Raw genomic sequence first — 20,818 nt, 5'->3', positions numbered from 1 at the left:
TGTCAGGGTGGGTTTTTGTGCACTGAATGAAGAGTGTGTGTTGCTGTGATCTTCATTGTGCTTCTGTCAGGTTGTGTGTTTGTGACTGAATGAAGTGTGTGTGCTGTGATCTTCATTGTGCTGACTGTCAGTGTGTGTGTTGTGACTGAATGAAAGTGGGGGTGCTGTGGTCTTCATTGTGCCGCTGTCAGGTGGGTTTGTGTGTGAGAGAGCTCTGGTTGTCAGCCTCGCCTTTGGAGGTGATGTGGTAGGTGTGTGTTTCAGTCATTGAATGTGTAACAGGTTCCTCTGCGGGATCTTGATCCTGATCTCTTTCTCCTTTCTCTTCCTGAAGCTGCTGTCGTGACACAGGCCTCAACTGCCTGAAGGGTAAGCCTGTGCGTCATACACACATTAATGATTAATTCCCAGTGTATAATAGTCTGTTTGTTGTGCTGTCTGCCTTTCCGTCCCTTTTTAGGATTTCTTTGATGAATAGAAAGATCCAAAAGCTCAGCATTCATATGACAATTAACAGCTTTTTGAACATGTGGTTAATATAGATTTATAGAAATGAATACTTTTTATTTTACAGTGATGCCTTTAGATTGATCAAAAGTTATGATAAAGAACATTGGTAATGTTGCACAATATTTATATTTCAGATAAATGCGGTTCTTCTGAACTTTCTATTCATCAAAGAAACCTGAAAAAAAAAAATACTCAGCTGTTTTTCAAACATAACTTGATAATACTCAGCAAATGTTTCTTGAGCAGGCAGATCATCAATATTGAAATGATTTCTGAAGATCATGTGACCACTGAAGACTGGAGTAATGATGCTGAAAATACAGCTGCACATCACAGAAATACATTACACTTTAACAGAGATTCACACAGAAAACAGTTATTTTAAAGTGTCCCTATTATGCAATTTTTCCTGATATTGTTTTGACCTTACAATTAAAATTGCAAAGTACGTCCAAAACACTTTTGCTTTCCTCAAAATATGCATTTTATAGTATCACATCATTTCAGCGATTCTCAAAAGATTCGTTCGGGGAAAGAAGTTTCAAATATTCAGTCTCATAAAAACCGTCTCCTTTCCCATGAGCGCCTCATCCATCTTTCAAGAGGTCAGCCGTTTAGTGAATCAGCGCTATGAACTCTCTGAGAATTTATTACTTTTTATTTTTTTTAAATGATGGGTTTGTAGTTTGTGTGCGGGGTCCCCGGGTGTCGCTGCCAGGCCAGCGTAGAGAACATAGGCAGGAATTATGCAAATGTGTAGCGGGCACAGAAGTGTGATTTCTAATTACTAGACGACTCGTTCAGGATGTAGAGAGTCAATTCCTTTTCTTTTGGAGTACTATAACTTTATTACCGCTTCACTTCAGACTTTACAGTCTTCGCTGATCGGTTACATTCACATACAGCCTACTTTACACACGCATGCTGAAAGGCTCCTATTGGAAATGGCATATATAGGGGCACTTTAAATAGTAAAATAAATATTTCACAATATTACTGCTTTGGTTGTATGTTCTGGATCAACTCGGAATGCAAGGCTTGGTGAGCAGAAGAGAATTCTTCTAAAGACTGGTAGTGTATCGTGCTAACAGCATGCAGAACTACGACAACACAATATCACACAATATCAACGTTGTATTTATGCATGCCAGTGCTATGAAGTCTGATTGTTGGTGCTTGGGCCCGTAATGATTGGTCACCACTGCAGGAACTTTGCGCTAAACACTTTATTGTAAGAGTCCTCTTTAGGTGTTCTCTGCTACCTCTAAAAAGTAACTTTGCAGCTACATGTCAACCAGCAGTCGTTAGAGTATTAGTAGACCGTCTGCTTAAAGGGATACTCCAAACCCGTAAAAGCTTTGTTCGTCTTCGGAACACAATTTAAGATATTCTGGATGAAAACAGGGAGGCCTGTGACTGTCCCATAGACTGTCAAATAAATACAGGTGTCAAGCTCCTGGAAAGAGTGAAAAGCATCGTCAGGAATACTCCATCTGCATCCAGTGATTCAAACCGTTAACGTTATGAAGCGGAGGAGAATACTGATTGTACCCAAAGAAAACAAAAAAACGATGTTTTATCAACAATTCCTCTTCTCTCGTGTCTCTCCAATCTCAGCGAAGCGCCATTTTTTTTGCAATTCTGAGCAGTACGCAGGCGCCAATACGCTCTTCTGTGTCAGCAGTGTTGAGCCGATGCGCTGTTTGTTTTCAAACCAAAGTGTAAATACATGTAAAAAATGTATCCTTGTTGCGCGGCTGACACAGAAGAGCGTACACCGCCTGCGTACTGCTCAGATTTGACAAAATGGGCCTATATCTGTCTGACCGCGACACTGTATTTTGGAAGCTCAAACGGATGGTTCTACTGATTATAAGTATATTGTTGCAAGTACAACAAATTATTGTATAACCCAAACCTAACAGTCTAGCAGATGCCTCTGAGAGCTAGCTGACATGTAGTTACAAAGTTACTTACAGTTAATGTCTAAAGTGGACTATCGAAATAGTGTAACTGGGACTCTCTATAATGTGTTCAGTCTTATTTAAAACAAGTGGATTGTCTTCAGCTGGAGATATAACATTACCAGTAATTTATGTAGTTATTTATTGTTGACAATTATATTAATACAAAAATAGCAAAATGTGGATTTAGAATGACATGAATGTCCTCTGTGGGTTAAACTATCCAAATTTGGCAAATTCTTCACACATACTTAGTTTAGGAAGCAAACTGTTATTGTTAACAGTAGCTCTAGATCTGTGTGGTCCGGCTCTCCACAGGTCTTCTGATCATGGCGACGTCTGCCTGGAGACAGCAGCGTTCTCGAGGAGGAGCTGACGTGTCCAGTGTGTCTGGATCTGTACCGGGATCCACACCTGCGTGCCCCGCGGTCCATAACTTCTGCCTGCCCTGCCTGCGCAGACTCAAGAGGCCGCTCGGACCACGGCCGTCTGCGAGTCCCCGAGTGCCGGCAGAGTCACCGCAGCTCCGCCCAACTGGGTCAGAAAGAACTTCAAACTGGCCAAGGGCCTTTGCTGACAGTATGTGCCGGCGTCGTGGCCAATCAGAGCGCGCTACCGTCTCCAGAGCCGGAGCGACACGTCTCTCAGAGGCCGCCAGGTTCACCCTGTGATTTACTGTCCCGAGGACGCCAGCGGAGACGGAGAAGGGTCCCAGTGGCGGGTTAAACCGCATGCCTGAAGTGTGAAGTGTCCATGTGCCCGCCCCTGACTCGCCTCCACGCCTCATCTGTGGAGCTGCCGGCGTTGCAGAGAGCATCCGCCCTGGTGGAGCCGCGTCGGAAGAACGCCATGAGGAAGAGGAAGTGTCTGGAGCAACGAGCGAGATGTTCCGCGACTATTGTCTGGATGAGAGCTTGCTCTGGCCTTGCGACTCCTCCATTCTTCTCTGCATTAACGGCCTGCACCATTCGAATGCTCGGAGAACGCACTCGCGGGACACGCCATCAACAACTCTGAAGAACACACATGAAGGATTTCAAGGTAGTCCGTCTGTGTCCAGGGGCCCAGTGACTCTTCTAACATCGGCTCACACTTAAAACTCCAAATAGGGTTTCGGTAATCAGATTCCAAAGTGTTTTGGGGGGGGCTCAAGGTCGGGAGCGTGTTCAGCTTCCTGACAGCCTGATGGATGAAGCTGTCCTTCAGTCTGCTGGTCCTGGCCTGGAGACTCATGCAGTCCCTCCGACAGCTGTGATGGCACGCAGATTGATAGAAGCTTGTTGTGACGGATGGGTGGGAGTCACCTGCAAGGCATGAGGGCTTTTCGAGTGAGACGGGTTCCATAATGTCCCCTCGGAGGGAGGGGAACAGAGACAGAGGAGAGCCACCAAGGATCTTCTCAGCTGCTCTCACATATGCGTTGCAGAGTCTTCCCGGCAGGAACGCTCCTGCAATCAGGCGCCCGATACCACACAGCTGATGCAGCTCTCGTCAGAATGCTCTCGATGGTGCCTCTGTAGAAGGTGGTACATGATGGGGGCGTGGGGCCTGCGGCGCGCAATGGCTCTCCTCAGTTTGCGGAGGAAGTAGAGACGCTGCTGTGATTTCTTGGCCAGTGCTGCGGTGTTTGGCGTCCAGGAGAGGTCCTCTGTGATGTGCAATCACCCAGGAACTTGGTGCTGCTCACCTCTCTCCCACACACGGTTCGCACCGTTGAGGTCAGTGAGGGAACATGCTGAGTGTGCGCTCTCCTGAAGTCAACAACTGCACAATCTCCTTCGTCTTCTCCACGTTCAGAGAGAATTTGTTGTCACGGCTGCGACCAACCACGGCCCGGGGCTCAACCCACGCTCCTGTAGTTTGTCTCATCTCTGTTGCTCAATGAGACCCACCACAGTCGTGTCATCCGCAACTTAATGAAGAGGTTGGAGTTGTGTGACGGTGTGCAGCTCGTGGGTCAGCAGAGTTGAAGAGGAGGGGGCTCAGCACACATCCTTGGGGGCCCCGTGTTCAGTGTGATGGGGCTGGATGTGTTGCTGCCGACCCGCACTGCCGGAGGTCTTCCACCGTGGTCGGAAAGTTGATGTGATTGGTGTATTTTTGGGTGAGCAGTGTTTGCAGACCACAACATCATCGCCAGCACCACGCATCATTGATGTAAACACAAAGCCCTCGCTGGCGCGTGATTGACCCCCAGCGATGAACGGCTCTGTCCGCTCGATAGCATGTCAGCTGATCGAGAAGAATAGCACAGTCCAGAACACTGTTGCTGATACTCATGTTTCCGTGAACACAAAAACACAACAGTCCCATACAGTCCCTTTGTAGACTCGTAATTACGACTTAAGGAGCTTCAAGGAGTATTATCTGTTTTAAAGACCCCCCTCTTGGTGAAAATCAAGTTTTTAAACATTGTTACATCTGGTGTTTTTGAATATGCTTGAAGACAAACTTTGTGCAACATTCATTAGTAAGAGTCTTTTGCTCAGCATTTCCTCATAAACTACTGCAGTGTACCGAAGATGAGTTTGATGTTTCCCTACCGTCACAAACATGTAGCCGCTCCTGTCAAACTCACAGGACGGGAACCTGGTTTGTGTAACATTAGCAATCATTATTAGCAGTTTGATAACGAAATCTGGAGATTTAGAGAGCGATACATGAAGTTCACTTTCATTCTTATTCATCGTACTCTTCTTGTTGAAAATAAACGTCTGGTTCAAACATACCAGTATATGACTGAATACGCCAGTACTGCCATTTATCATTGTGGTAGCCATTTACTGCTTCAGCTAATGAAGTTACAGCTATTTTCAGCTCATTTTAATACATAAACCAATCCATTTGATGAAGTGCAGTGGCTCTTCAAGATGGCGGTGGGGATTCTCAGAAAGGAAGTGGTGTGTGTGTGTGTGTGTGTGTGTGTGTGTGTGTGTGTGTGTGTGTGTGTAAAAGTGAAGTGAAACAAACCACGTGGCATGATCAGCAGATGTGAGCGCTCTTGTTCTCTCTGTTTGTTTTCTCTAGGCCTATCTTGACATTCAGCTGCACAAGACCAACAGAAAGATCCTTAAGGCAGAAAAAAACCGACTGGAACAAAAAGAGATTGAACGGCAAAACAAGGTGAAGTTAGTTCTGTGGCGTTAGTTTCTTTTACAGACTAAGCACTCTGTCCTTCACGTCTTGTTTAATGTTTTATGAAGTTTTTAGTTTTAAAGAATAGCTGATCTCTTCTAGGCCTACCGGGTACGACACAGATCAACACCTGGATGCTTTTCCTAGAGAGACGTCTATTGCACACCTGGATGCTTTTCTGTCCTCGCTGCTGCGTGAATGTATCAGCACTCGTGACGGTGAGCAGTGTTCGGGAATCCAGCAGAACCTGAGTCAAATAGCACAGGATCAAACCCCGTCTGCAGGACGTTCACCGTCGGGCTTTGAGAGGCTTCTACAGGAGAGCGAACGCGCTTTCCAGTTCAGTCAAGGTACATTTTACACACACACACGACCTGAATCCTAAAATGATCTGTGACTGTTCTTGACAGAAACCTAAACGGTTTTGTTGTCGGACTGAAAGAGAGACAGTGGTTGTAGTAATGTAACCTAGGTCTGACGTCTTTAGTTTGACTGTCAGCATGAAGTCTGGTCCCACTTTGCAGTTTAATTCTGGCACAGGAACTGACCTCTTAAAAAGGGAAAATGGAAAGCAACCAATTACAGCTTTAGTTTTTTTACATAACAATTTAGGGTCAGGTTTATCTGAAATGGTTTCTAGAACAATAGTAACAGATGTGGTGTGGGGGAGAAAAAATAAAATAAAATCTGCACGGCTCTCCAGAAAACACTGAAGATGTAGTCCCTGTCTGAAGTCATAACTCCAAAACCAATGGCTGCGTTTACACTGCACTAAAAACTGATTTTTTTACACAATGTGACACAGATCAGAAATAAGCCTGTGTTTGTGATCCCCCCTTTTTTTTTTTTTTTTTTTTTTTTAAGGAAGTATTTGTTCTGAGCCGATGTTGTTTTAAAGTGCCCTTATTATGGATAATGAAAGGTTCATATTTTGGTTTTGGGAGTCTCCAACCAAAAGATTGGCGTGCATGCAGGGTCAAAAAACACTTTCATCATCTTAAAATATGCATTTATTTTTTCCTTTTTTGCTCAGTGACTCCCAAACATTAATTTAACGATTCATTTTTCCAAACTCCTCCTTTGCGTGACGCTAAACTGTTGTGATTGGTCTGATGATGCAGTCTGTTGTGATTGGTCTACCGTGTGCAGCGCAGGTCAATAACAGAACACCCATCACCATTACTGAGCCCACAGATCGGTGGTAAACACCCAAACAGTCATGTTATATGTTGTGTATTGATACAGCACTGCAGTTTGTACACTAACGTATCGCTCTATTCTTTATCAGAACTACAAGTAATAACAACGACAAACATTCACTATTCATCATACATTTCTAGACAATTGTGAGTGAACAGATATTGCTGTTATACAAAGACCTACAAGCTGCGCGGAGCGATCACAATACACACAACTAAAACACATATCTTCCATGCAGAGTACATGACGGCAAGATATTAAAATAATTACTCCACTTTCAGAATACAAAGTATCCTGATCATGTACTCACCCTCCATGTCCATCCAAGATCCTTTTCTTCAGTCGCTAAGAATTTATCAGTCGCAACTTATATAACCAAACGATCTGTAATTTTTCTTAAAAAAAATAAAAAAATAATAAAAAATAAATACACACTTGTTGCTGGGTCTTGGTCTAGCCCCCGCGATGCATACTCTGTGTACAACGGTTTTCAAGATACGTCTTAAAACTCCCAACACTTCTCCTCCAACTTCAAAATCGTCCTACATCGTTGTTTACATTTATTTATACAAATTTTTTTATTTGACCTTTTTTTTTTTTTTTTTTATAAAGAGTGTTTGACCCATCCTGGGCACGTTCACTTTGTAAACACTGGGTCCTGTGCTTCTGCAGCGATTTCGGATGATTTGAGGAGAAAAATGAGTTGGGAGTTTTTCGACATACCTGAACTAGGCACCGTCGCCGGCCGGTCTGAGATTTGAGCAGCATACAGAATATTAGAAACAGTTGAATTAGTTTTTTTTTTTTTTTTGATTTGTTTCCTTAAAAGAGAGAGAGGAAAAAAAGACTGACATCTTTATTTAACCTAAATCTGTAATTACAATTATTTAATTTTAATTATTTAATTCATATACATATCATTTAGTTATATAATAATAATCATACACATAATTTAACTGAATAATAACCAAATCTGAAGCAAAAACAGAATGTTCTGACAAGCTTTGTGAAATTATACTACATGTCTGAAGAAACAAACAGCAGAAGCTCTGAATGAGATGCAGATTCTCTCTCTGACAGCAGGAGACGCCTCTGGAACACAGATACAGACCAGATACAGCGTTTCCTTGGTTACTGCTGTAAACACTGCTTTAATATGAACTATACAGAGACCAGATGAAAAGAAAATACCACGTAAACTTTCCTGAAGACAGTCAGCTCCCCTCAGAAACACATTCATATAAACCCCAAATCAATATTGAAGATTTTCTTACAGTAGTTCGTGCATCATGAACAGTGAGTGATCTGCCTGCTGCAGTATTTTTCTCTGTGCGTCTATCTTCAGCGTCTCTGGTCTGTGTTAACTGGTGATAACAGACTTCATATTTTACCATAAATTACATTTTGGAAAATGACTGCATTGTACAAGCAGTTTGTGCAAGTCCAGAACAGAGAGTTGCAATAAGACAAAAAATGCCGGTTGGCGATCGCGTGAAGCCCAGAGTATATTTCGGCAGCCGTGCACCTCGTGGTTCTGCGCATGTGTCGAGCTCATCCGTCCACGCTCACCTGTGGTGGAGTATACTCTTGAAAGCTGTGTGGACGCGGTTGTGCTCGAGATGGAAAGGAACGCTGAATGTGAAGTGTACCCGGGTCACCCCACACACACGTGACTGACCGCTCGCTCACCAGCAGCAGGAGGGTCAGTGTTACTCTCTACACTGCTCTCAGTCTGAGGGACTCCTGCTCCTTCAGTCTCTGAGGAACTTTCTCGAAAGCGCACATTATAGCAGCTGCTAAAATCCTGCACATGGACAGAGTCTAATAATGCAGCATAATTAGAAATATTCCATCATCCAGAATCCAATAACTTCTGATTAAGTTCATTAAAAGTGTTCCTCGTTGTGCAGTTTGAACAAAACCTACATTTAAAAAAAGTCTAAAATCCTAATATTTCTGTTTTTTTCAGGAATACAATTCATCTATAAAAAGGTAAAGCAGACGTTTGATTCACACATTTACATAAGTGTATTCGGTTTGTCCACAGTTATCTTATCTTTTAAAACACTGTCTGTGTCTGTGTCTCTGTGTGTGTGTGTGTGTGTGTGTGTTTCAGGTACCGGCGACTGCTGAGAAAGCCTCTGTTTTTCCCTGATGAGGCCACAGTTGACACAGAGCCGCTGTTTGAAACGATGGAAGGAAAGATGTGTGAGTTCATTGATGAATTGGCACGCGGCAGCACGCCAGCGCCCTCCTCAGCAGCGTCTGTGAGTGCGAGACACACTCATACAGTCTCTTTTTATTAGACATAGTTCCCAGGCTATTCTACAGTCTTATATATGAATGAACCCTGCCAGTCTCACACTACGAAGAGGACCGCAGAAAAAATAAACAGTGTGACTCAAAGACGCTGTGCCTGCTGTAGAGTGAAATAACTGTAGCACGTGTTTAAAGATGAAGTCATAGGTTCAGCGTTGTATTAAAGTGGATCATCTGATCAAGATTGTTATTTGTCTTCAAGTCTCAACTTCTGGCATCTGGAACTTCACGACGCTATTCTAGTATTTTACTGTAAAAAATGACATCTGAACATCCAGTCTTGAGCATTAAGAGCGTCTTGTTCTTTTTCTTTTTTTATTTCTGAAGGTGAATTTGAGGGAGGAGATGCTGAAGAGGAGGAGGAGGATGAAGACGAGATGATGATGATGATGATGATGAGGAGGAGGAGGAGATGAGGAGTGAGGAAGAAGAGGAGCAGAACCTCACTGACTCTGGAGATGAAGAATATTCCCCAGAGGAGGACTAGCAGAAGATGATCTGCTCTTGAGTTCCTGGAGCTGAAGTCTTCATCTGAAGGAGAACGAGCCGCGTCTCCTGTGATCTTACAGAGTCCATGATGCACTGATGCTGTTTGAAGAGTGTGTGAGAGTGTGATGAGCAAACACAAATATTATACACAAGAACTATATAATATAATATAGAAGGGGGAGGGGGGTTAAAAAGAATAATGACTCATGAAAAAAAAAAAAAAAAAAAATCCAATCAGGTATGTTTAAAAGCTCAGGCTACATGAATGTCAACTTGGGATGGCTCCATTTGCACTTTTTTTTTCAAGTACCAGTATACTTGGCTTTTTCTTTCAAGACGGTGGGACGAGGAAAAATAAAGTAAGAAATTATGTGTTGGAAAATATTAAATATAGTTTCATAACTTAAAAATCAACTGTTTTATGGCCAAATCATTATTTATTTTTGCAGTAAATTAACACCTAAATATGTGTAGACACTTGGAGGCAAAAAAAAAAAAACCTTAAGGATTGGTTTATTGATTGTTTTGAGTTTTCTTTCAAACAAAATTAAACGATTCAAACCCAGAACTCGTGCATGGACCATGAATATAGGAATATATTAATACAACACAAACAATCTAGAAACAAAAATAAGTGAAGAAAAATAAAATCCAAGTTTATAAAGAAGATTAAGAAAAGCTGACAATCAAACGTAGCATGCCATATATTCAGTCTCAAGTCTTCTGTCCTGAATACATTATATATATATATATATATGTATAATTTATAAAGAGTTTTCCAACATAATTTCTCTTTATGACAGCTGATCCATGTAAGCTGTGGTACAGTAATAAACTGGGTAATATTTAGAGCTGTTTGTATTGTCTCTGTATTCGGTCATCTTCTGAGACGATAGTAAGTACATAGAAAAGGATCTCAGACTGCAGGACTCTGCTCCATACTAATAAACAATAACAGATTGAATAAAGTCTGATGAGATAAATCTAGAGTTCACTTGCAAGATCACACTTATTAAAGCCAAAATAAAATTGCATTAGTACAAAATAGTTTCAGTTGAAAGTTTTTTTTTTTTTTTTTAAAGTCCCAAATGTAAGCTTTAATATTATGAGTTGGTCTGTATACAACACATTTATATTAGATATAGGAGTAAAATTTGATCTTCATTCAAATGCAATGATTCCCATAACTCTTGCAATTTGATTCTTCAATAAATACGTTGTATTACCATCATAGACGATTCTAAAGTTTGAGAATCACGTTTAATATCAGACCTTGAAACAATCATTGATCAACTTACATTTATAATTGAACCTTACTATAAAATATTAACATTAGAAGCTCTTTTAAGGAGAAGCTGGGTGGCTCTTAAAAGAGCCTTTGTGTGTGAGAGCTGCAGCGGAGCTCTACTTGGAGCTGGTATACTTGGTGACGGCCTTGGTGCCCTCAGACACGGCGTGTTTGGCCAGCTCCCCGGGCAGCAGCAGACGCACGGCGGTCTGGATCTCTCGGGAAGTGATGGTGGAGCGCTTGTTGTTAGTGAGCGAGACGAGACGACTCACCGGCGAGCGCTCGAAAGATGTCGTTGACGAAAGAGTTCATGATGCCCATCGCCTTCGAAGATATCCCGGTGTCAGGATGAACCTGCTTCAGCACTTTGTACACGTAGATTGGCGTAGCTCTCCTTCCTGGACTTTCTGCGCTTCTTTTCCTCCTTTAGCGGCGGTCTTAGTGACGGCCTTCTTGGAGCCTTTCTTCGGCGCGGACTTCGCTGGTTCAGGCATGATGCTGCTGGAGATCAAAACCTCAAGAAACGATGATTAGAATGAGCGGGACAGAGACGTTTATTCACTGATCTATGCTAATTTACACAGAGATGTGGAAGCTGCTGATTGTGTGTTTTCATTGGTCAAACCCATAAACTCGTCTTTAATTGGAGAATTCAAGGCATCACGACTGGAACGAGGGCCAATCACAGGCGGAGGAATGATAGTCCCGCCCACCGCTCCATGTTTGAACGACATCAGCCCACGTGAATGTTTCCTTTGTTTCAATTCCCGCTCTTTTTGATGGTTATATTCTATAGAAACAAATGCGCCTTAAATATCAACACAAGATCAATATCATAGTGTAATTTATAAAACCTCTCATAAACCCATTGAGAGAATGTAGAGAAAGAGAAACATTAACGATTAGACACTTTTTATTCTTCTCTGTTGTTCTGCTATTTTCACTTCGTCTCAAACTTAAATATCATTGCCATGTTTGTGTTTTCTCTTTATTTTATAAATCGCTTTAATTCAAAGGAAGGCTAAACAAATGGAAATGCCATGTAAGAAGAAATGAAAAATATTATCTCATTATGACATCCGCCTCCGAACAGCAATAACATTATACAAGCTCCGATTTTAAAAATCCGAAATAAAAAGATGTTTTCTGCCCAGTATGTTCACACACGAGAGATTTGTTTTGGTGACAGAAACTTAGACAACAACAACTAGTAAAAAATAAAATAGATACATAACAGTTAAACATGTAATAGTTACATTCTCAGAATCAGAATTATTATTGTATTTACGAGGAATCCGTTTTTTTTTTTTTAAGGTGCTCCTGGTACATACACATCCGATATGAGAACAAAACAAAAATAAAATAAACACTAGCATTAAACTTCACTTTTTAAAGAGATTATAAAAAATATACACATATAACACACTCTTATACAAAAAAACTACCATCACATTCAGGCTATCAATTTTTACCCATCATGTGTTCCCGGGGAATCGAACCCCTAATCTTGCGCTTGTTAACGCAGTGCTCTACCACTTGAGCTACAAGAACATTTATTAAGCGATATTATTATTATTATTATCATTCACTTGAACTATAAAACATGAATTTTAACTCTTTATGTGAGAGTGTGGGTGGCTCTTAAAAGAGCCGTTGTGTTTGTTGTTTACGGTGTTTATCCTCCGAAACCGTACAGAGTGCGTCCCTGTCGTTTGAGCGCGTACACAACATCCATGGCGGTGACGGTCTTTCTCTTGGCGTGCTCGGTGTAGGTGACGGCGTCGCGGATCACGTTCTCCAGAACACCTTCAGCACCCCGCGGGTCTCCTCGTAGATCAGACCGGAGATGCGCTTGACTCCGCCGCGGCGAGCGAGACGACGAATGGCGGGTTTTGGTGATTCCCTGGATGTTATCACGCAGAACTTTACGATGACGCTTAGCGCCTCCTTTCCCGAGCCCTTTACCGCCTTTGCCTCTTCCAGACATGATCAAGATATTTCTTATTTCAGTCGAACAAATAAAACGAATAAGAGAGAAGTGCTGCAGGGATGCCTTTTACATTTGCTTACAGGACCTGACTGAAACCAGCGCGCGTCACATGGCGCACGCCTCTTCGCTGGTTAGAGCAGGAAACAATGAGCAATTTTAAAACATAAAACAAGCAATTTTAAAATACTGGAAATGATTAAAAAATTTATTTATTTAAAATTAATTTAAAAAATGTAGAAAAAAAATATTATATCAATTAATTATTTTTCACTTAGACTCAAATTCTATTATTTACAAACATCAATATGAATAGCGAGAAGAAAAAAACGGCTATAGGTCTGGAGCTCATGGCAGCTTTCATTGGTCAAGGTCCACCCATGAGGCCTTTTGACCGACATTTCAAACAGTTTGTTTCGTTCCCCGTCATGTTTCGAAGCGTGGAAATGTCGCAATAACAGTGTAAAACTCTCGGACATATTTTAAAGATTCTATGCCGTGAACTTTAAATATTTCAGATACTTTTGAAAATCCAGCATTTAGTTGATCCTGATAAGCGCTCGTCGTCACAGTTGTAAACTCAGCGGCTTTCTTCTTTCAGGAGGGGGTTTGGCACCACATTGTTTTTTGTTTCCAGGCAGAATGTTAAAGAACGCGACACACAAGTCTCCCAGAAAATCCTGTAGATTTCAACCACCCCGATGACGACTGACACTCCTGAAGTGTGTCCCATATGCATCAGACGTTTAGCTAATGGTCTGTAGGCGTGACGTCTGAGGCTGAGATACCCTTGTGTTTGAAAATCAAGAATTTACTTGCAGTATCTTTTTAGACCTGTCACAAGATTTTGATACAGTTAATCATTACATTTTATTGGAAAGTTGTACAGATAAGGTTTTCATGATTTTCCAAATAAATGGTTGAAGAATTAAATTTTTAATAGAAGACCGTTTGTTTGTTTTAAAGGTTTTTATTCCAGCAAACAAAGTTTACTCTGTGGTGTTCCTCAGGGCTCCATACTTGGACCATTGCTATTTCTTATTTATGTAATGTCTTGTCGAATGTTTCAAATATTTTTACTCCAGTAATGTTTGTTGAAACACAACCTTAGTTCTCTCTCATCACTGAAATTTTAATTAATTGATTAATAATGCAAATGATGGTCTAATTGTTTATGCTAATTGGTGTAATTTAAACAAATTATCTTGATATATATATATATTAATATATTATTTTAGTTGTAAAAAAATTATACCCTAAGGATTTATAAAAAAAATAGTACTAAGTCTACTGAGGCACAGCAAGAGTGTCTTCTTACACTTTACTCTAGTTTAATTTATCCATATTTTTCATATTATAATATAGTTTGGGCGAGTACTTTTCCTACTACTCTTAAAAAATCTTTATTCTTCAGCAGCGTTTTGTTAGGATCGTATCCAATCAAACATATACTTCACCTGCTTCTTTATTTCATAAACTTCAGGTTGTTACTATCTATGATAATAATAATTTTCAAATATGTATAATAATATTTTCAAGTGGGGGTAACATATCCAGTGCAATTTAGAATGTATTTTAAAGTAAATTCTCAGGTTCACTGTTATTTTACTCGTCAATTTTCAAGTTTTCATCTTCCTAAAGATCTCACTTGTAGAGTTCAATTCTTGATAAGAGTTAGGGGTATTAAATTATGGAATGGTTTATCCCATCTAGCAAAATGTCTTGTTATAGTGTATTTTGTATATATACAATTATTATTATTATTATTATTATTATTATTATTATTTTTTTTTTTTTTTTTTTTTTAGGTATTATGTACCATATATTGTTTGTTTTTGGAGTATATCATTTCTGTTTTTTTATTATTTTTGTTTTGATGTATGTTGTAAATATTTTGTAGGTATTTATATTTATATATTTGTTGTTGTTATTTAGCTCTGAGGTGGAGCCCTTTGGGTTTTCTGCCTCTTCCTGCACAGACGCTTTGACTTTCATATCATCATGTTTGTCTAGAACTGCAGAAATGCCCATCAAAATCTACAGCAATCTACATGTAAAAGCTACTGATATCATTTTAAAAATTAAATCAGTGGTTCTCAATTACCCCCATAAAGAAACAACTGTGTATAGTCGTCAGATATTACAGCAAAAAGCTCTCACGAATCATTAGCACTTTTGCAGGAATGATCAATATAGTAGCTGGTGATTCACTTACCATAGCAAATGCATTATTCAAATTTCTGGATGAAAACAAATTGTCCATACTGAATTGCATCGCAGTCTTGCAACTGATGGCTGTAACACAATGTGTGGGCAACATAATTCAGTGCTACAGAAATTCTGTGACCGCAATCCTCATATTGTCTACATAAAGTGTGTGTGCCATTCTCTTCAGCTCTGTGCATCAAAAGCCGTCAGTGTCCTCCCCAGAAATGTTGAGTACATGGTTTCTCAGACCTACAGTTGGTTTTCAAATGCCACCCAGCGTCTCCAAAAATATTCTGAACCGTACAAAACCATAAATGTAGGTGAAAGCCCACTGAAGATTCTGCAACTGTCTGACACTAGGTGGCTCGCTATTAGTGAGTGCATCAACCGGATCCTTGCACAGTATGTGGAGCTTAAGTTGCATTTTCAGTTGACAAAAGACAGTGAGAGGAGCTATGCTGCGGACCTGCTGTTACCAAATGTATAGTGACAATATTAACCTGATATACCTGAAATTCATCCAACCAATTGTGTCAGAGTTAAACAGACTTAATAAAATCTTTCAACTTGACAAACCTGATCCTGCAAAACTTCTTACGGAACTTCTAACATTTTACCGGTCCCTCTTGAGCGCATAGGTTTGCCGAAGACATTCCAGAGCTGGCAAGACATCATGGAGTTTAACCTTTCTGATGAGAATCTTTTGCCACTTGATGCCGTAGACTTTGGGGTGCAGTTCCGTCTTGCTTTGTTTGAAGCCAATGGAATAAGTGACCTAGCTGAACAGGACATGAAACGCAGGTGCAGGGACTACATGCTAGAGTTTATCTAAGGAAATTAGGAAGAGACTTCCAGATAACATTAAACAGTTAGAGGCTCTCAAATTCCTGTCACCGAGTCATACTCTGTCGTCAAGTAAGCCAAGGATTGATGATCTTCCCTTTTTCCACCTCTTCAAGGGAGATGTACACTGTAAAAAATTTATTGTCAAATTAACAGTAACTTACTGGCAACAATTTTACAGTAGATGCTGTATTTCATTCAACAGTAAAATTACTGTAATACTAACTACAGTAGTGTTTAGCCTACTGTAATATTGAATACAGCATTTTACTGTATTTTTTACCATTTCAAAATACAGCATTATACTGTTGATTTTTAATAATACTGTATACTATTATACAGTTATGAAATGTTATTTTAATTTTTTTATAGTGCTACTGTATAACGTTTAGAATTTGTAGAAAACCTGTAAAAGTGCTATTTCAACTGTTAATGGGAAATAGGAAAAAGGACAATTGAAGCTTTAATTGCAAAAAAAACAGTTTATTTAAAAAGTTTTAAACAATACATTAGTAACATAATAAAAATCTAACTACTTAAAAGACCAACAATTTATGATTAATCATTAAAATCACAGAACAATACATTAGTAATAATAATAGCATATAATACAACAATAATATATGTTTTAAAAAACAAGACTAACAATTTAGAATTAAAAAAAAAAAAAAAAATCACAGACCAATACATTAGTAATAATAATAGCATATAATACAACATGAAAATGTTTTAAAAAACAAGACTAAAGAACAATTTATAATTAAGAATTAAATTACCGTGACATAATGCAACAATAAAAATCTGTTTTTAACCACGACTAATTAATTTATAATTAATAATTAAAATCAGTGAACAATTCATGGAAAGATTAATAGTTAAAATACAAACTTACACACAGTTGAACAAAGAAAGAAGTCAAACAAAGAAAGAAGGTGAGGATGAAGGCCAGGTGAGGAGGGCTGGTGTCATGTGGAAAAAGTCGCACTTCTGATAATCCTGCAAGAAATGATAAGCACAAATCAATCACTGAGTCCAAACATACAACTAATCATCAAAACCATTATCAACACCTTTAAATGATGGGCAAAAGCTTGTGCATAGGGCCCCGCAGCCACTGAAATTTACTGAAATTTTTTTTTCATTAATATTTTTTAACTCAAAAGTAAACATACAATGTACATTTTGATGGATAATTGCAATCACAAAACAAAACAAAAAAAAAAACATTTGTAGATCATCCACGTAACCACACACGGTATTAAGAATCAATGGTTCACAAACTTTTGAACGGGGTCATTCTTAATAAATTCAGTTATTTTTTGTCTTGTGGACTTAATGTAAACGTCCTTTATATAAAATATCTTAACCAGGACAGTACTATATAAAAAATAATTTTGTATGATCTCTTATTCTGTTAAAATTTTTCACAGAATCTGAAAAACTTTCACAAACCACCATAAATCAATTAAAAATCAATAATCATCAATATTCACTAAAAAACACAAAACATAAAATTTCCTTCTATAATTATAAACAATTTGAATCATGCTTAACAGATACCGGTTTCTGGCAATTCACTCCTTGATTTGCTTCATAAAAGCAAATATAATGCATTATTTTCAAAGCATTTATTGTTAGTGTGGCCCTTAAAGGATTAGTTCACTTTCACATGAAAATTACTCCAAACTTTACTCACCCTCAAGCCATACTAGGTGTATATTACTTTTTTCTTTCTGATGAACACAGTCAGAGATATATTAATAAATATCCTGATGCATCTGAGATTTATAATGGCAGTGAACGGGACCAACGACTATGAAGCTGAAAAAAATGTCTCCATCCACATTCATCCATCATAAACGTACTCCACACGGCTCCGCGGGGTTAATAAAGGCCTTCTTATGCAAAGTGATGCATTTGGAATATCAAAAAAATCCATATTTAACAAGCTATAAAGTAAAATATCTAGCTTCCACCAAACCGCCTTCAACTTACAAAGTAAGTGTAAACTCTCGCAGTTTAAAAAGCTTACGCCATGTCCTAAGCCTTCCCTATTTAACTTGTGAAAAAAGCGTAACTAACGTGATGCCAGTTCGTTTTTTTTCCATAACTTGAATTCGTAAGGCTGTCTGGCAAAAGCTACATATTTTACTTCATAACTTGTTTAAATATGGATTTTTTTTTTACACAAATGCATCGCTTTGCTTCAGAAGGCCTTTATTAACCCCACAGGAGCCGTGTGGAGTATGTTTATGATGGATTAATGTGGATAGAAGCAGTTTCATCAGCTTCATACTCGTTGGTATCACTCACTGCCATTATAAAATTTGGATTCGTCAGAATATTAATTAATATTTCTCTGACTGTGTTTATTTTCATTTGAAAGTGAACTAATCCTTTAAAAAGCAATTCACATTGTTATGTATTTGATTGCCAAAACAGAAAGCAATAATGTCAAGCAATTTTACACTTACCTCAGGAAAGACCTTTAATGAATATAAAATGATATGATATGACTGATATGAAACATTTTATCAAGATAATTTTTGGCCGTTTCAATCAGCCCTATGAAACACAAATGAGTGTAAACTCCATGAATGAAATGAGCACAGCAAAACTGCAAATAAAATAACTGCACTGCTGTTTCGGTGTGTCTTTCAGAAATCTGGTATTGGTTTACTTGTTTAAAGAAATGTTACAATTATAATTTAAAAAATATATAAATTCTGTGAGTTATAAAAAGCATATTTGTTAAATGAAAACTGTGAAGAGAACAGAATTACATTTTAAAACAGACTTATCTTTTTTTTTCACAAACATTTGGTTATTTCTGGCCTTTTCCACCATTTTTAAGATTTTTCTAAATATTCAGACACAAATAATTCTGAGATTACTACAGATATTGGCTCCATTGCACACCCCAATTATTACTCTTACCTGAATGATTTCTGCAGTCAAAACATATTGTGCAAACTCCCGAATGAAAGATGAAACTTGTGGGTTTCGTCCTAACAATCCTCCCGCTCTTTCTGCTCACCTGGAACCCAGAACTGCATTTCGAATTTTCAGGATTTATCCTGACAAGAAACCTGTAAATTAAAAAAAAAAAAAAAATTAAAAAAAAATTGTGATCACACTATGTAGCATCATCTCTAATAAGTCATGTCACAATAAGGGATAAGCTCTAAACATTCATTTATGCAAAAGCCCATTGGTGTTACTAATGGAATTTAATTTGTAACAAAAGTGTATGAATGAAGTGAAATTTGTTGGAGCCTAGTCGTCTGATCTTTTTTTATTTATTTTTTTCAAGATGGAGTCTCATGAACCTAATAATAACATCCCTCCCGACTGGTGTTAAGTTGGGTTAGTTAACCCAAAAATTAAAATAATGTCGTTTATTTATTTACCCTCATGTCGTTCTACACCCGTAAGACCTTCGTTCATCTTCGGAACACAAATTAAGATATTTTTGACTCAGTGAGGATATAACTATAAACTTAATATGTGTTCCGGAGATGATATTATTGAACAGGGGTGGTGAACGCCGGTCCTGGAGAGCCGCAGCCCTGCAGAGTTCAGCTCCAACCCTAATGAAAACTCGCCTGTCTGTAGCTCTCTAGTAACCCTTCAGACCTTGATGAGCTTGTTCAGGTGTGTTTGATGAGGGCTGAAGCTAAACTCTGCAGGGCTGCGGCTCTCAGGACCGATGTTCGCTTCGTTACCCCCGTTAACATCAACGCCGCGGGCAGTTAAACTAACATTAACGCTATTATTGACATTTTGGTTTGCATAAAAAAATAAAGATTTTTCACTTACAAGATATTTACGGCGAACTTTACAGACAGCGTCGCGAGGCGAAGGCGTTCAGAGAACTGAAAGAGTTCTTCACAAAATGGCAGTTTGTGGTGGTTTTTCGCGGTCATTTCGTATTACAGTATTTAAATTTACAGTAACATGTCGCAGACTACATTGAAAGAGTGCTGTACACAGCTTATGCACTAATAAAATGTTGAGTATAAACCTTGAATATCGAAATCGCGGTCAGTTATTCTAAACTAACATTAAATCTATTAGATAGAATGTCTGTATGCATGAAAATATTAATATTTATTACTCACCAGATGAAGCACGTTTCCAGGTCGCAGAGAAGACACGATGTTTCCGACATTACGGGAAAAACTCTTTCAAATGCGTTCTCTTGCACCCCCCACTGACAGAAATTAAGAGTGTTAATGCATAGCACCCAGTCCTGAATTATTTTTATGTAGAAATAGGAGTTTTACCTGCGAAATTCTGTGTGGTGTTTTTCGCGGTCAGTTTGCACTGCTGTATTTTGATTTACAGTAATTGATAATTTCCCAGAATGCATTGAAATTCTACAGTAACATACTGTCAACCGTGTACACAGTACCCCACTGTTGAGAATACAATATAATACTGTGAAAACAACCAAATCTACAGTAACACACTGTACACAGCTTATACAGCAAGAAACTGTTGAGATTAACAGTATAATACTGTGAAAACAACAGAAATCATTTACAGTGTAGGAAAAGCAGAGCAACAGTGGAGAGTAATTCACACTCTGGAATGGAACAATGCAGAAGATGGCAAAACAGAGGACTTCCGGGTAGAAGTTTCTGCATACACAGATACTGCAAGTGATAGAAACTTTGAAGATCTTGGGAATTTTGCATTGAGTCTTCTTGCTCTACCATTCAGTAATGCAGCAGTTGAGCATTCATTTTCCCAAATGTCACTGATAAAGAACAAGCTACGAAACAGGCTAGAGCAGAAATCTTTGCTAAATATAATGAGGATTCGAGCTTACATGCAAAGAAGAAACATATGCTGCCATGAATTTAAACCATC

At 38.9% G+C, this 20,818-nt stretch overlaps 1 protein-coding gene, 1 long non-coding RNA gene and 2 pseudogenes across 2 annotated transcripts; 2 read left to right on the top strand and 2 right to left on the bottom strand.

Annotated features, from left to right (window-relative positions):
* Nucleotides 1-3,475: 3,475 nt before the first annotated feature.
* Nucleotides 3,476-5,737, top strand: LOC122145759. Its single transcript, XR_006160558.1, has 3 exons — nt 3,476-3,515; nt 5,502-5,597; nt 5,712-5,737. It is a non-coding gene; the product is annotated as an uncharacterized LOC122145759 (long non-coding RNA).
* A 3,026-nt stretch (nt 5,738-8,763) lies between these two features.
* LOC109052858 lies at nt 8,764-10,466 on the top strand (annotated as a pseudogene).
* A 392-nt stretch (nt 10,467-10,858) lies between these two features.
* Nucleotides 10,859-11,645, bottom strand: LOC122133901 (annotated as a pseudogene).
* An 894-nt stretch (nt 11,646-12,539) lies between these two features.
* LOC109088929 (histone H4) lies at nt 12,540-12,894 on the bottom strand (the record flags this gene model as incomplete). Its single annotated transcript, XM_019103071.2, is given in 2 exon segments — nt 12,540-12,705; nt 12,708-12,894. Coding segments are annotated over 2 exon segments (312 nt in total), but the record flags the coding sequence as incomplete, so codon positions are not given.
* Between the last annotated feature and the right edge of the window lie 7,924 nt (nt 12,895-20,818).

The sequence above is a fragment of the Cyprinus carpio genome, chromosome A7, assembly GCF_018340385.1.
Source record: "Cyprinus carpio isolate SPL01 chromosome A7, ASM1834038v1, whole genome shotgun sequence".
Classification (NCBI taxonomy): domain Eukaryota; kingdom Metazoa; phylum Chordata; class Actinopteri; order Cypriniformes; family Cyprinidae; genus Cyprinus; species Cyprinus carpio.
This window is presented reverse-complemented; position numbering and strand designations above follow the sequence as displayed.